The sequence below is a fragment of the Patagioenas fasciata genome, chromosome 2 (assembly GCF_037038585.1).
Source record: "Patagioenas fasciata isolate bPatFas1 chromosome 2, bPatFas1.hap1, whole genome shotgun sequence".
NCBI lineage: Eukaryota > Metazoa > Chordata > Aves > Columbiformes > Columbidae > Patagioenas > Patagioenas fasciata.
This window is the reverse complement of record NC_092521.1, coordinates 52521512-52534326: the sequence shown is the minus strand read 5'-3', so window position 1 is coordinate 52534326 and position 12815 is coordinate 52521512. Positions and strand designations below refer to the sequence as shown.

At 45.5% G+C, this 12815-nt stretch overlaps 1 protein-coding gene across 2 annotated transcripts in view; it reads right to left on the bottom strand.

Annotated features, from left to right (window-relative positions):
• Window positions 1-2568: 2568 nt before the first annotated feature.
• Window positions 2569-12815, bottom strand: part of EMILIN2 (elastin microfibril interfacer 2) — a 38479-nt gene continuing 28232 nt past the window's right edge. Inside the window, exons 7-9 of one of the 2 annotated variants that reach the window (XM_071804216.1) lie at window positions 8556-8690; window positions 7482-7843; window positions 2569-6910 (exon numbers count right to left, since the gene is read on the bottom strand). In XM_071804216.1, the coding sequence (XP_071660317.1) occupies window positions 7506-7843; window positions 8556-8690 (473 nt within the window). In that variant the 3' untranslated portion in view covers window positions 2569-6910; window positions 7482-7505. Of the gene's footprint in view, window positions 7844-8555; window positions 8691-12815 lie in introns of both variants that reach the window. The other variant, XM_065829985.2, reaches the window with a different exon arrangement.

Here is a 12815-nt window from a genome sequence, read left to right as displayed (position 1 = left end):
CCTCCCTTTCTGTTGGGCATCCCCTGCAATGCTGCTCACATGACGCACCCTTCTCACAGCTGGGGCGCTTCAGTCCTCACACCGCACTCTTCACTGCCCATCTTTCTTTCACACCCAGGTCTCAGTACTTGTTTGTTGTGTGCGGTGAGCAACTGTGCCAGCGCCGACAGCAGGGCAGCATTTCCTATGTATGCCATATATTCCCATCTGTTGCAAAAACCATTTCTGAGGTGGTAGTGTTCCTCTCATGTCCTTTGTACCCTAGTGGACTCCTGATGGCGTAATCTTGTTCTCAGTGGATGGATTTTTTTCTGTCTTGGAGCAATGGTCTTAGGTGTGTAAAGAATAGAAACAAAGAATCTCTGTTTCCAAGAGCAAGTGCTTTCCTGTGTGTGTGCAGGACACTGTTTATAGAGTTCCGTCACGCAGTTCGTGCACTGAGGGCCCTGCTGTGTGTGCAGCCCGCACCATCCTGGTTGGGAAGCACGTGTGTGCTCCCGCTTTCAGCTGCTGGCCGAGCTCTGGGACCAGGGGTGAGCCAAGCTGTGAGGCAGCCAGCTGCGCAGAAGGGTGTTCTGGGCAGGGGACAGTTCAGAGCTTCTGGAGGTTTCACTGTGGGGCACAGCAAGGGCTTGTCAGGGTCTCCTGTCTGGCAGGGTGGCCACTGTTGTGCAACGTGTTTTCTAAGCCTGATGATACCCTTTGCTTTTTCTCCTCTTCCCTTGCCCGAAACAAATTAATAAAACCACAGTGATGTTTCTACCCCACACCAGAGATGACCAAGACCTCTCTAATCATGCAGGGAGCTGCAGCAAAGAACAGCAAGAAAGGCTCTAGCACTACAGGCTGGTAGAGTATTTTTCTTCATAGCCAAAGTGGTTAATGGCCTGGGCTGCGGCCACAGGCTGGTGTGTGGTGGGAGCAACGTGGCTCCATGGGAGAACAGATGTTGAGACGCACAAAAGCGAGTACTTGTGTTAGTGGCTTTCATGTTTAGTACTTGAGACACAACTATCAGTGGGATAATTACAAGTGATGCTATGCCATCTCCTTGGGAGTGCTACAAGAAGCCCTTCCTTGTAAGAAAGGATGCCAGATAGACACAGTTTTGACTTGAATACTCATCTTTAGTCTGAATTCATCTGAATTTTACTCTAAGGACTGGGTGGCTGCTGTTCTCCCCCTCAGCGCTGAGAGCTGGTGCACCTAATTTTCTTCATAGTTGGTTCTTTTGTTCCAGTCCTTCCCTGCTTTCTCCTTTTCCTTCTCCTTTCTACCTCGCTATTCTGTAATCTCATGTTCCACACTTCTGCTACTTCATGCACACATGTTCTGGTGAGAATACGATACTCAGCCTGAACTGTTCAGCTTAAAGTGTTGTGGTGAATGGGGCAACATCTGGTTGGTGACCGGTCAGCAGCACTGTTCATTGGGTTTCAATTTTGTTCAGGATTTTTATCAGCTGTCTGGATGCGGAAGTTGAATGCGCCATGAGCAAGTTTGCTTATTATACCAAATTGGGAGGTACTGTTGACTCTCCTGAGAGCCAAGAGGCCTTGCAGAGGGATCTAGATAGATTGGCGCATCAGGCAGTTATCAATGGCATGAAATTTAACAGGAACAAATGACAGATGCTGTGCCTGGGATGGAGTAATGCCCAGCACAAGTATAAACAAGGAGAGGAGTGGCTGGAGATCTGCCCTGCAGAAAGGGACCTGGGGGTGCTGCTCAACATGAGCCACCAGTCTGTGCCCTGGCAGCCTGGAGAGCAAACCCCATCCTGGGGTGCATCAAACACGGCATCACCAGCTGGTCAGAAAAGGTGGTTATCCTGCTGTATTCAGCGTTGGCGCAGTCTTGCATTGAGTACTATGTGCAGCTTGGGGCAAGGGTGTGCAAATCCTTGAACATGTTCAGAGGAGGGCAATAAAGCTGGTGCAAGGTCTGGAAGGAATGTCCTCTGAGGAGCAGCTGGGGACTTTGGGCTTGTCTAGTTTGGAGAAATGGACGGTGAGGGATGACCTCATGGCTCTCTGAAGCTTCCTGAGAAGGGGACATGGAGAGGGAGGTGCTGAGCTCTTCTCCCTGGGCTCCAGTGATAGAACATGGTTAAAGGCTGCACCAGGGGAGGTTCAGACTGGACATTTGGAAGCATTTATTTACTGAGAGGGTGGTCAAACACTGGAACAGGCTTCCTAGAGAGGTGGGCAACGACCATCCCTGTCAGTGTTTAAGAGGCATTTGGACAGTGGCCTTAATAATTTGCTTCAACTTTTGGTCAGACGTGGATTGGTCAGGTGATTGGATGAGATCATCACTGTAGGTCCCTTCCAACTGAAAGCCAGAAATCAGGGCACTGAACGAGCAACTAAGATGGGCAAGAATTGTATTGGCAGAACTTTGTGTACCAAAGCATATGTAACAGTGCTTGATACTGAACAGACAAAAATACACAGGCAAGCTTGAGTTAAAAGTCAAAAACTGCAGTTTTAAAGGTGGTGGAGGAGAGAGCAAGAATTATGCCTTACATTTGGTTTGTTCACTTGGAAGTGAAAGAGCATCAAGACATCGCACAACAGGTAGGCTTTATTTGGACATATCTGCAGTTTTCCATCAGAGTTTTCTTCATGCTCCTGGGTATTACTCTCTCTATACATGAGTATATGTATACACATGCATACATAAAGCATGCTCTCAGATGTGCTGTTCTTTGCTGAAAACTTAATATTCCTTTTTTTTTTTTTTTTCACAATCAAGATAGCAAAAATTGATAAATGCCAAAACCTGTTTATGCAGTAACATGTTACAGGATGTTCTTTGAAGTCTCACATCACATATGAAGAATTGGCAGAGCTGTTCTGCATCTTTCTCACACCTGCAGGGTATGTTGCAGGAAGGTTGGTGCTTGCTCCAGTGCAAGCCTGTCTTGTGATGACAGGATGCAGCTCCCAGGTGTTCCTGGTAACTTGACAATTCGAACTCCTTGCCAGTACCTGGGAGCAACGAGCAGCCAGTGCGTTACTTTGCTCCAGCTTAAGTGGACAGTGGCACATTCCTCCCATCTCCACACTAAGACTGTAAATGCATTTGGAGTTCGGTGAAATAGATCTGTATCTACTACCGTGCCATAACCTAAGGACTGACTTATTCAGCAGATAAAACTCACTTTGAAATGCACAATGTATCCTCTGGAAACAATTCAATCTGGATTTTAATCTCGTGGTTGCAGCTGGGGAGCCCTTTGTCTTGCATTCCCAGTGCATTTTAAAACTGCATGGGGTGGTGAGGGGCATTTTTATTTCCAGTTGCCTTCCTATGCTTTCCAGTTACAGCTCGCTCTCTTTCCTATTCCAAATTTTTCTTGAATGGCTGGTTGGCTTCACCAAGCTGATTAGAGTCTCTCAGCTAAACTGCACAAAGCTGCTGCAAGTAACCTGGGGTCCACTGAAAGGATACATGGTGGAATACCACAGAAAATCATCATTGCTTTTAGTGGTCAATATAGAAATATCTCCACTGTTCCTGAAGTCTTAATAGCAAATTAAAATAATGAGGTAGTTTTTTGTGTGTATTTTGTGGTGAAAATTGTCATTCCTGCTTTGCTCCAAGCAAGCTTTCCTGGGGACAGGACCAATTTATAAGTTGCTTTGTAGCCTTTCCCCATACCTGTTCTAGGATACACTTTCCATGTTTGGCCAGTGTCTTGCTGGCTGGCAGCATGCTGGCATGTTCTCCAGGTGTTCTGCTGTTAATGACCTGGCTGTGGAAATTTATTTCTATCGCAAGGGATGCTGCCTTGGGGACTCTGTTTGGTTCGATATTTTGACAGTCCCTGAGACATCACATTAGTATGATGGAGTAGAATAGTTTGGGTTGGAAAGGACTTTCAAAGGTCATCTAGTCCAACCCCCCTGTACTGAGCAGGGCCATCTTCAACCAGCTCAGGTTGCTCATGCCTGGCTAACGGGCTGTCAGACACATGTCTGTACAGCTTCACCTTGTATGGTTTGTTTTTCGTCCTCTTTTGATGTGAAATGGGAGCACCTGGCACAACAGTGTTTTGCCTAAGAATCCCATGATCCCTGTATGCTGCATTACAAAGCTACCTATAAAACAGATCTACAAGGCAGCGCTGTGATTTATGAAACAGGCAGCATAGCTGCCTTAGAGCTCCCACCTACAGGATTAATTTTTTTTGAGGGTTTCTTGGTTAACAGATGCTTCCTGTTTGAGCTTTGTGGGTGCTCTTGGATGTGGCAGTCAAATGAGGAACAGTGTGAAATCTTCCTTTTAGTGCAGGTACTTCCTTGTTCTGCTGCTGATTCTCACCAAAGATGTAAAGGCTTTGTCAGTGGGTTCAGGGTATTCTAGAGCAGGGCTCTTGCTCCTTCCTTTGAAGCTGAGCTGTTCTGTATGGAGCAAACCCTCAGGGGGCCCATGAGTACGTCTGTGCTTGAGTCTCTTCCAGCTGCTGCTTTAATGCGTGTTTCATTCATGCACTCACTGAAGCAGAGACTGGGATTCAAGTTCTCCCATCTGTTTGCTACTCAGGGGCTACAGCATTGTGGTCTCCCTAGCTGTGTGAATATTCCACCCTGTAAGCTCCAGGAAAATAACTTCACCAGGAGGAACCAAGCCATCTACCCTGATTACAGCAATTACCAAGGAAGCGGAAATGAAGGGCCAAGTCTTCCTTCAACAAAAGCAGGAATCTAAGACATTATCAAAGGTCATAGCTTTTGCCACCACACTGCTAGGAATAGTGGATTGGAAACTATCCCTAGAAGTTCTAAAAGGTGTCCTCAAAAATCTGCCACTGAGATTGGGCCCTGCTGTGGCATAGTTTTGGGAATACTTTATACCTGTGCACAGATACACGTTCTGCTGAACTTGAGGGCTTGAACAATCTCAGCACTGGCAGCAGCAGATCCTGTGTACCAGGAGAAACTTTCTGGTAGAAGACAACCCTGTCCAAGGAGCAGAAATGGGCTGGTGAAGATTTGTGGCTTGGACTTAGAAATCTATGGAAGTGGTTAAGACAAGAACTAGATGACAGAACTTTTGCAACTCTTGCACTGCTGATTCTTAAAAATGTCTTACTTGGAGGAGGGTGGGGGGAAAATAGGTTGTGTTTGCCAGCTAGGCCTCCCTAAGCACTCAGCTCATTTTGTTTGTTTCTATGAGTCATTTTTAGAACAGGCAACAATAATCTAACAATACTTGAGTCATACATAAGTCTGGAGCCAACTTCTTAGAGAATACAGTTTTCTTGAGAGTGAAAAATATCCTAAAAGGAAAAGTGCCTCTTTGACTTTTGTACATAACAAGAAGCTATGTTTAAAGAAAAAAAAAAAGTGCTTGATGTAACTGGCTTTTGAAAATGCAAAAAACAGTCTTTCCTGTCTGCCCCTTCAGTTTTGAGACCCAGAAAGGCATGGGACAGAAGGGGGCTGTTGATTTAAGACAGAAGAAAACTAAGTGCCTCTTGAACAAGCACGTGGCCTCACGCTCCGGCATGGGTCAAGACATAAGTGCAGGGAAATGAGACGGGGTGGGTCCCTCTATCACACTGTGAAGTGCAAGTTCACTGAACGTCTTTGGCTACTGAATAACGCCGCTCTTCCAGAAACAGCCTTCCTGCTACAAAACACACCCAGGCCTAGCTTCTGCTTATCGGTAACACCGTCATTTCTGAAAATCAAGTGCCAAGAGACCTTCCTAAACCAGGTGCTTCAAAACTTCACTCGCGATTTCCTTCCCGTGCTCACAACTCCCCCAGTGCAACCCAGAGCTGCACAGGGACTGGCTCAGAGTTCCTCCGGGGAAAGCAAGCTTTTTTCCACCTGCTTTTCTCAAAAGCAGCTCAACTTCCAGGATGTGTCAGTTTGTTGTGGGAAGGCCCCATCTCATTGCCTGGAAACAGAGTTATGAGAGAGTATCTATTCCAAAACTGAGCAACAAAGGCGTAAGTCTTCATCTGACCTCCTCAGAAGGGAAGGGCTTCAGCTAAACCATACTGTGCTGCTTACAGCACGGGGAGTTCTTCCTTCACCTACAGGAATTCTTTGTTCTGAGGCTACAGACAGCTGGAGTTGTTGAAGGAAAATACACTACACAAACCACTATGATAAATACAACTCTATTCAGAGCAAAAAGGACCAGTTTATATAACAATATATAAGTGACAGCTGAACAGTCCTGCTCTCAGTAAAGCACGGCTGGATTTTTTTTTTTAGTCATGAAAGAGAACACTAACTCTAAAGAGCCAAAACACATTTTTTACCTCCACTGAGAGGTGAAGTGTCTAGTATGAGAAATAAAACACTAAAATACTACTGCCCCGAATGTGTTTATGCGTTTAAGCTAAGAAAGTTGCTTCATCCATATAAGCAGATGCTGAGTGTTAAACCTCACTCAAAAGCACAGATGCAGGAAGCTGCTGCAACCAAGACTCAGTGCAGGTGGTTGGTTTGTGCATTTGACAGTACTGGCTAAAATAAGGCTATTTTCCTGTAACAACAGTTTTTCCTCTGATTTGTCTTCTACAATGCAAAAAAAGCATAAGACTTCCTTGTTAATGCAAATACTATAGGAGTGCCAGAGAAAAACTCTGGAAAATTTTTTAAACTTTTCAAAATTACCGTTTTTCTAGCTAAGCGCAGACAATTCAGATATTTTCTAACCTGTTTTATTCATTCCAAGAAGCAAGCTTTAATTTCAAGACCACCAGGCTTGACTGATCATCTTTTTTACCGTATCAATTGAAAGTAAGTGTTCTAAATCTTTCAGTAGCAGCAACTGCACCTTGCACTCACGTCTGCCCAGTGAAAAGCTGAGGCAAGTTTCTCCCTGCACAGCTGCTCCCACTTGGCTGGAATGAGCCGCTCGTCTCTTAGCACCGCTTTTGGCCCTTAATGGTAAAAACAAAAACTGATGCAGATGACTGTCGTTTGGCTTTGCACCACCATGGTTAAAACTGCTTTGAACAAATTGTTCACACGAATGCACTTGACCCAACACATTATTAAATAACACAAGGACCGAGAAGTCATCAATCATGACCAATACAATCTAATACAATCTCGCTATGTTGCCCCTGCTTTACTGAAAACACGAAAATAGCTGAGCACAGCTGTAAACTTCAGCAAAGATGTAAACTTTGGTACACTAGGGACAGCTTGATAAACTAGGGAGAAGACTGCAAAGGCAATTTAATGGGGAATAGCAAGAGCATAGTGGAGAAGTATCTATGGAGAACATATTTGATGTTTAAACAGTTGTTCTGCCTGTACAAGTAAACAAGGGCTTGGGGAAGAGTTAATTTAGCTACAGAAACAAGTCTTTTGTAGCTACCTCTGGAAACAGGGGACAAGGAACAGGTCTCAGTATAGACTATAAACCCACCACTGAAATCAAATATATAAACTGAATATATTAAAGCTTTGAATTTTATTACACTTAATTTCTTCTGAATATCTTACCCTTCTCTCCTGTTGAAGATAAACCTAAACATGAGAAATGGAAGGATAAAGGAGAACTCCACTAAACGTGGAGTACATTTCGTCAGAGTCTGTGTAGGCCAGTTTGCCTCCTGTCACGACGACGTTCACTTCATCTCCTGCTTTGAGGTGAAGAACAAGGTGGAAGGTCCCAGGACCACCACAGGTCCGTTTCCCCGAGTAGGGTTTGTGGTACTCCAGCAGTTCCCTTCTGTACCCGGCCGTGTGGAGCTGAGCCACGCTCGCGTTGGACACAGACAGCACCGCTTCCACATACTCATCCCTCTCTGGGGCCAGCACAGCGGTGATCAGGTAGCGCCCTTCGTAGGGTGATGTGAAGATGCCTGCAGAAGAGAGTTACTCAAAATGGAGAGACCTGAGCTCTCAAAAGCACCACGACAAACGTAAAGTGACGTGGGTTACTCATCGCTACCTACAGATAACAGTGATAAGGTTGGCCTGGGCAGCTGACCAAATGACAGCAGTCACAAAGGCAAAGGGTTGCTGCCCACCAGTCCTGCAGGACATCAGCAGGTCCTGTCCACATCTGGAAACCTTCTCAGCTAACTCAGAGCTGGGTGAAGAGGTGACAGGCACCTGCACGCTGTGCATGTCCCCAGAAGGTGAAGGCACACCTGACACCCTCGAGTGACATGACACTTTGCTTGAGAAGGAGGCAGCTGGTAGTTACCGTCATTGGAGAGGCTGTACCCATCGCCTCCCTCCCTCCTCTCCCTTGGGTGACCCAGCTGGCCAAGCTGCAGCAAAGCGGTGTAGCAAGGAACATCACCTCTGTTCCCTGAGCTCACCTGGCCAAAGGTGGGGTGGGGAGCACAGCCAGCTGTGCAGGCAGAGCAGAGGCAGTGGTGAGCCGGGCCTCAGTATGGCTGGGCACATCTGCCACAACCACAGGAAGCTTTTAACCTCATGTGTCTGGTTTAGATTGACTTATTTTTTTTGTCCAATGTGCCAGCAAGGCCTGAGATAGCATCAACCACTGGTAACCCAAGCTACTGCCCGTCTGGCATCTCTGTGGGTCCATTCTTTGGCCATTACCTGTATTTGGGTTATAATAGTCCCCGTCATTCACAAGCACTTTGTTAAAATGAACCACCCCAACGTCACTGGAGAAAGGCTTCTGGGTGAGTCCAGCAGAAAAAGACACCAGCGAGGGCGCAGCGGCAGCAGGTCCTAAAATGGATAACAACATGAGTCAGAGTCACATCAGGAAGACAACACAGCCTTTCTCTGTGATGCTTTATAATCCAGCGTCTCTGTTTCTGTACTTACTCCACTTGAACTATCCCTGTCACTTCATGGATGCCAGAATTAGCAGAACATGTATTGCTGGCACAGGTCCCAGGTGTCTCACCATGAAATTTACTGAAAACCATAAAATTCCTCCCCTTGGCCACAGCATCCTTTTTTTTTTATCCCTTCTAAGGAAAAGGTACATGGCTTGTAAATGCTGGCAGTGGAAATCCTGCCGCCCCTCAATCCAACAATGCTTCTGCCACAGACCTTCAGGATTGAGGCTGCCCTTGGACACCTCTGCTCTCTGTCCCTATCACGACGGCCACAGGAGTGATAAAGTGCTCGTGGTAAATTCCAGCAAGTGATAAGCTCATTCCAGCTTTCCTAGTTATGCTGAGAAGCTGCGCGCAGCTTAGATCTCCTATCTTCCCTGCCAGCGAGTAGTGAAAATAGGTACAAGAAGTAACATGTTGGTATTAAAGCAAAGAGAACCATCACTGGGGCACAGCTCTCTTGCACCTCCTTTGTGGAGTACTTTTCACTCCACAAATTTTTCTTCTTTTCTCAGCAGATCGAACAGACGCTTAGGTATTACATAGTGGCTATCTGCTTACTAGCTAAACATTGCTGTTAGTAGACATAGTACAATTTGGATAATTAAGATAAATTTTTACATTTAATAGACTGACTTAATGGCAAGTGCTAATTGACCAACCACTTGTTAGTCCCATCTTAGTTCCCTTCACTCTAAACATTTCCCCTAGGGTGGGAACACTGCTAGAAGTACTCAGCTCTTGTTGCTCTTTGGTTGGACAATTAGGTCAACAACGAATATACTTTAGTTGTTCTCAGCTGCTCTTTCTGTTCAACCCTATTCAGATTAGGATCTGTGTCTTCTCTGTGCTGTTTCACCCCTGCTCCTTCTCTGCCTTCCTCAAAGTACATGTTTAGTTTTCCTCTCCATATGAGATGCCCATCAGTAACCAATGTTCAATACAGACTATATCCCTTAAAAACTGAAGTTAAGGAGTGACAAAACTTCACCTAAAATGTGGATGTACACAAACGCTCTGCTTTTTTTTCCTAAATAATATGGCAAAGGAGGGGTGGTGGGAGGGGAAGGCCAAGGCAAGACATGACTGCAACTTCAGAAATGGCAAATAACAACCTTGATTTCCCTCAGGGGCTAGTAACCCACTGCCTCATGTATCTTTGGAAATCTCCTTATTCAGTATTTTGTCTCATGCTCAGAAAACAGACAGAAGCCCTTTTTCATTACTCCTACCTGCCAGTGTGCCTGCAGGTGTTCCTGTGAGCTAAGATGAGGTTACCTGAAAGGACCAAAATTAATTGCAGGAAGTCTACTTACTTAAGCAGCTCTGACACCTTAACACCACACTACTTACAGAAAGCTTTGCTTTGTATTCTCAGCTTAGCCTGAGACTCAAATCAATCAAATGCACCTTAACTAAGTTCTTGTTGGCTCACTTGGAAAGGTTTCTCTCCCTTGCAGCCACACTGCACAGATGGCAGAAACTACTTGCCGCCTGATCAGACACTCCGTCCTCTCCATTTGCAGGAGCTACAATTCTGTTCAGGTTGGTGTCACCTGGATAAGGGAGCAACTCCTGCTCTGGGTCGCCATGCTTCCTTCACGGTTTTCCTGCACTAATTGCTAGAATACTTTTTAGAGTTTGCTGCTGAAATTGCTTCAGATCCACAATCCAGCTTAGCTAACCATCTAGGTTTGTCCAAAGGATAAAACTTAAATCCCTCTAAATAAACTGTGGATCAATCTAGTGAGCAACCTGATCTAGCAGGAGATGTCCCTGCTCATTGCAGCGTGGTTGGACTAGATGACCTTTGAAGGTCCCTTCCAACCCAAACTATTCTACGATTCGATAAGGAGGTGCAGGGAAGACACAATGTGTCTATGCTTTCTTACCCTCTTCCCCGCTCCCAGCTGGAACTGCCCATTTGCAGCTTTCACAAGTCCTACCGACAGCTCTTAGTGGTGCTTTTGCAGAACCTTACAGAGGTAAACAACCTGCTCTTACACGTCCCCACCTGCTAACACTCTTCTTCATGCAAAGACCAAAGTTCAGCTTCTCTAGGCAAGGTCCAGGCTTGGAAACTGCTTTCATTTAAGCAGTTACCGTTGTGGAATTATAAAAATTAGGAGGAAAAGTTTTAGAGCATTTAAAAGCTGGGAATAACATGCGTGGCTCTGACAAAGAAACTGCTAGGCAGGCAAAAAGTTTCTCAAAATATTTAACCACAGTTTGAAAGCTTCTGGGGAAGGAAATAACTTCAGATGTATTCAAGAAGGTTCCACTTGAGATATATATATGTAAGCAGGAGCATGTATGTGTGTTCACGGCAATCTAAGCTATTAATAGTATAACGCATTCTGGGGCCCACAAGAGATACATGGGTGGTCTTTGTTAGGTTACATCTACTTCCACCCATCTGCTAGTTGTATTTCTGGTTCTCCACCTCTCTTTTGACTTCCCAGCACAGTTCATGCCTCCCACAGAGCCTGAGGGTCAGAAGGGGAAAAAGAAGAAAAAAAAAAAAAAAAGCAAAACAAAACAGTGCACAGCACAAGCATTTTCTATCAAGATGAAAGGAGAAACAAATAACAGTGTGATGGTGCCGCTGACAATTGCTCAGTAACTGTAATGAGGACTCTTCAGGAGTCTACACAGAAGAGAGACCATAAGTACGTAATTCATTGTCAGTATGCACTTCTGATGCCTTTGCATTTGGCAGGAGTAAGGAGGGTATGTCAGATTTCCTCTGCTTGGCCAACACTCAATCTAAACGAGGGCAATGTGCATCATTTCAGTTAGAGCAAATGGGACAAAAATATAAGCAATTTGTCACCTCCCTGCCTTTCTAACTTTCAGTTTTACCCTGACACGTCTCATTTTCAGGAAGGTTCCCTCTGCTCATGGGATGTCCATGCAGCACAGCAGAGTGCCACGCTGATTTCATGAGCCACTGCCCGACAAAGCTGTGCCCATTAGTTCTGCTCTGCTACGCCACAGCGTGTCTGAGGCGGATGACAACTCATTCGGTGCGTTATGAAGACACAGCTACTTTTCTCCTGAGTCTGTTAGCAACAGCTCTTACAACTCCTACCTTTCACATCACAGCAAGAGAAGGTTTGCCCCAGCACATACCTACTGCTCCTTACACAAGTAACCATCTCCGGCCCATCCTTCGGTGTGCTCCTGCCAACTGTGCCATTCTTTCACAGGAACAGCAGCAAAACACAAGCACTGGTGCAACTGCAGGTGGTCGCACATTCTTTACGTCAAAGTCAGCAAACACACTTTCCCCTGTGCTAGATCACCGGTGTGTACTACTGAGAATACAGCTCCCTGCCCAGGGATTAAAAGAAAGAGCTAAACGTGCAGCAGAACCCATCACAAGCACGGCAGGGTAATTATGTATTCAGTGAACTCTTTCTTCAAATCAAGGACAACCTACAACAACAGAAACCTTACATTACAATAAACCTCATGCCTTCAAATTTGAAACATGTCCTACAGGCTTGCTGCCTGGAGTGACATGGAGAAAGCCAAGATGCCTGAGCATCAGACAAATTAAGAAGAATTAAAAAGCCCAAAGCAGAATTAGCCCCTTCACCTACACAGATACGCACAGCAGTGTTTCCACAGTGGCAGGGCTCCCTAGCTCAGCTGTTCCTTATTACATGGTTTCTTCTAGAGAGGAGTGACCACCCTGCCTTGGAGCTGCTGGTTAAGGGCACAAGCAACACCGCAGACTGCAACAAGGGGGAGGGTGGGGAAACCAATTTGTGCTTTTAGTGAATTTTTTTCACTGTGACCCCTCTGTACACCGATCAGAACATTCAGATGCTCCTCTTGGCTCTGTCCTTGCCTAGCTGTATGACTTGTGGATCATTACAAGCATTTTCTCATCAGTTCCCAGACCAGTCTATCAGCCAATTCATTATTTCTGCCTCTGCAATTTTCTTTCTCCAGCAGACAAAAGTTCTCATAGTTGTAAAATTGCCATGCTTCAATAACATTT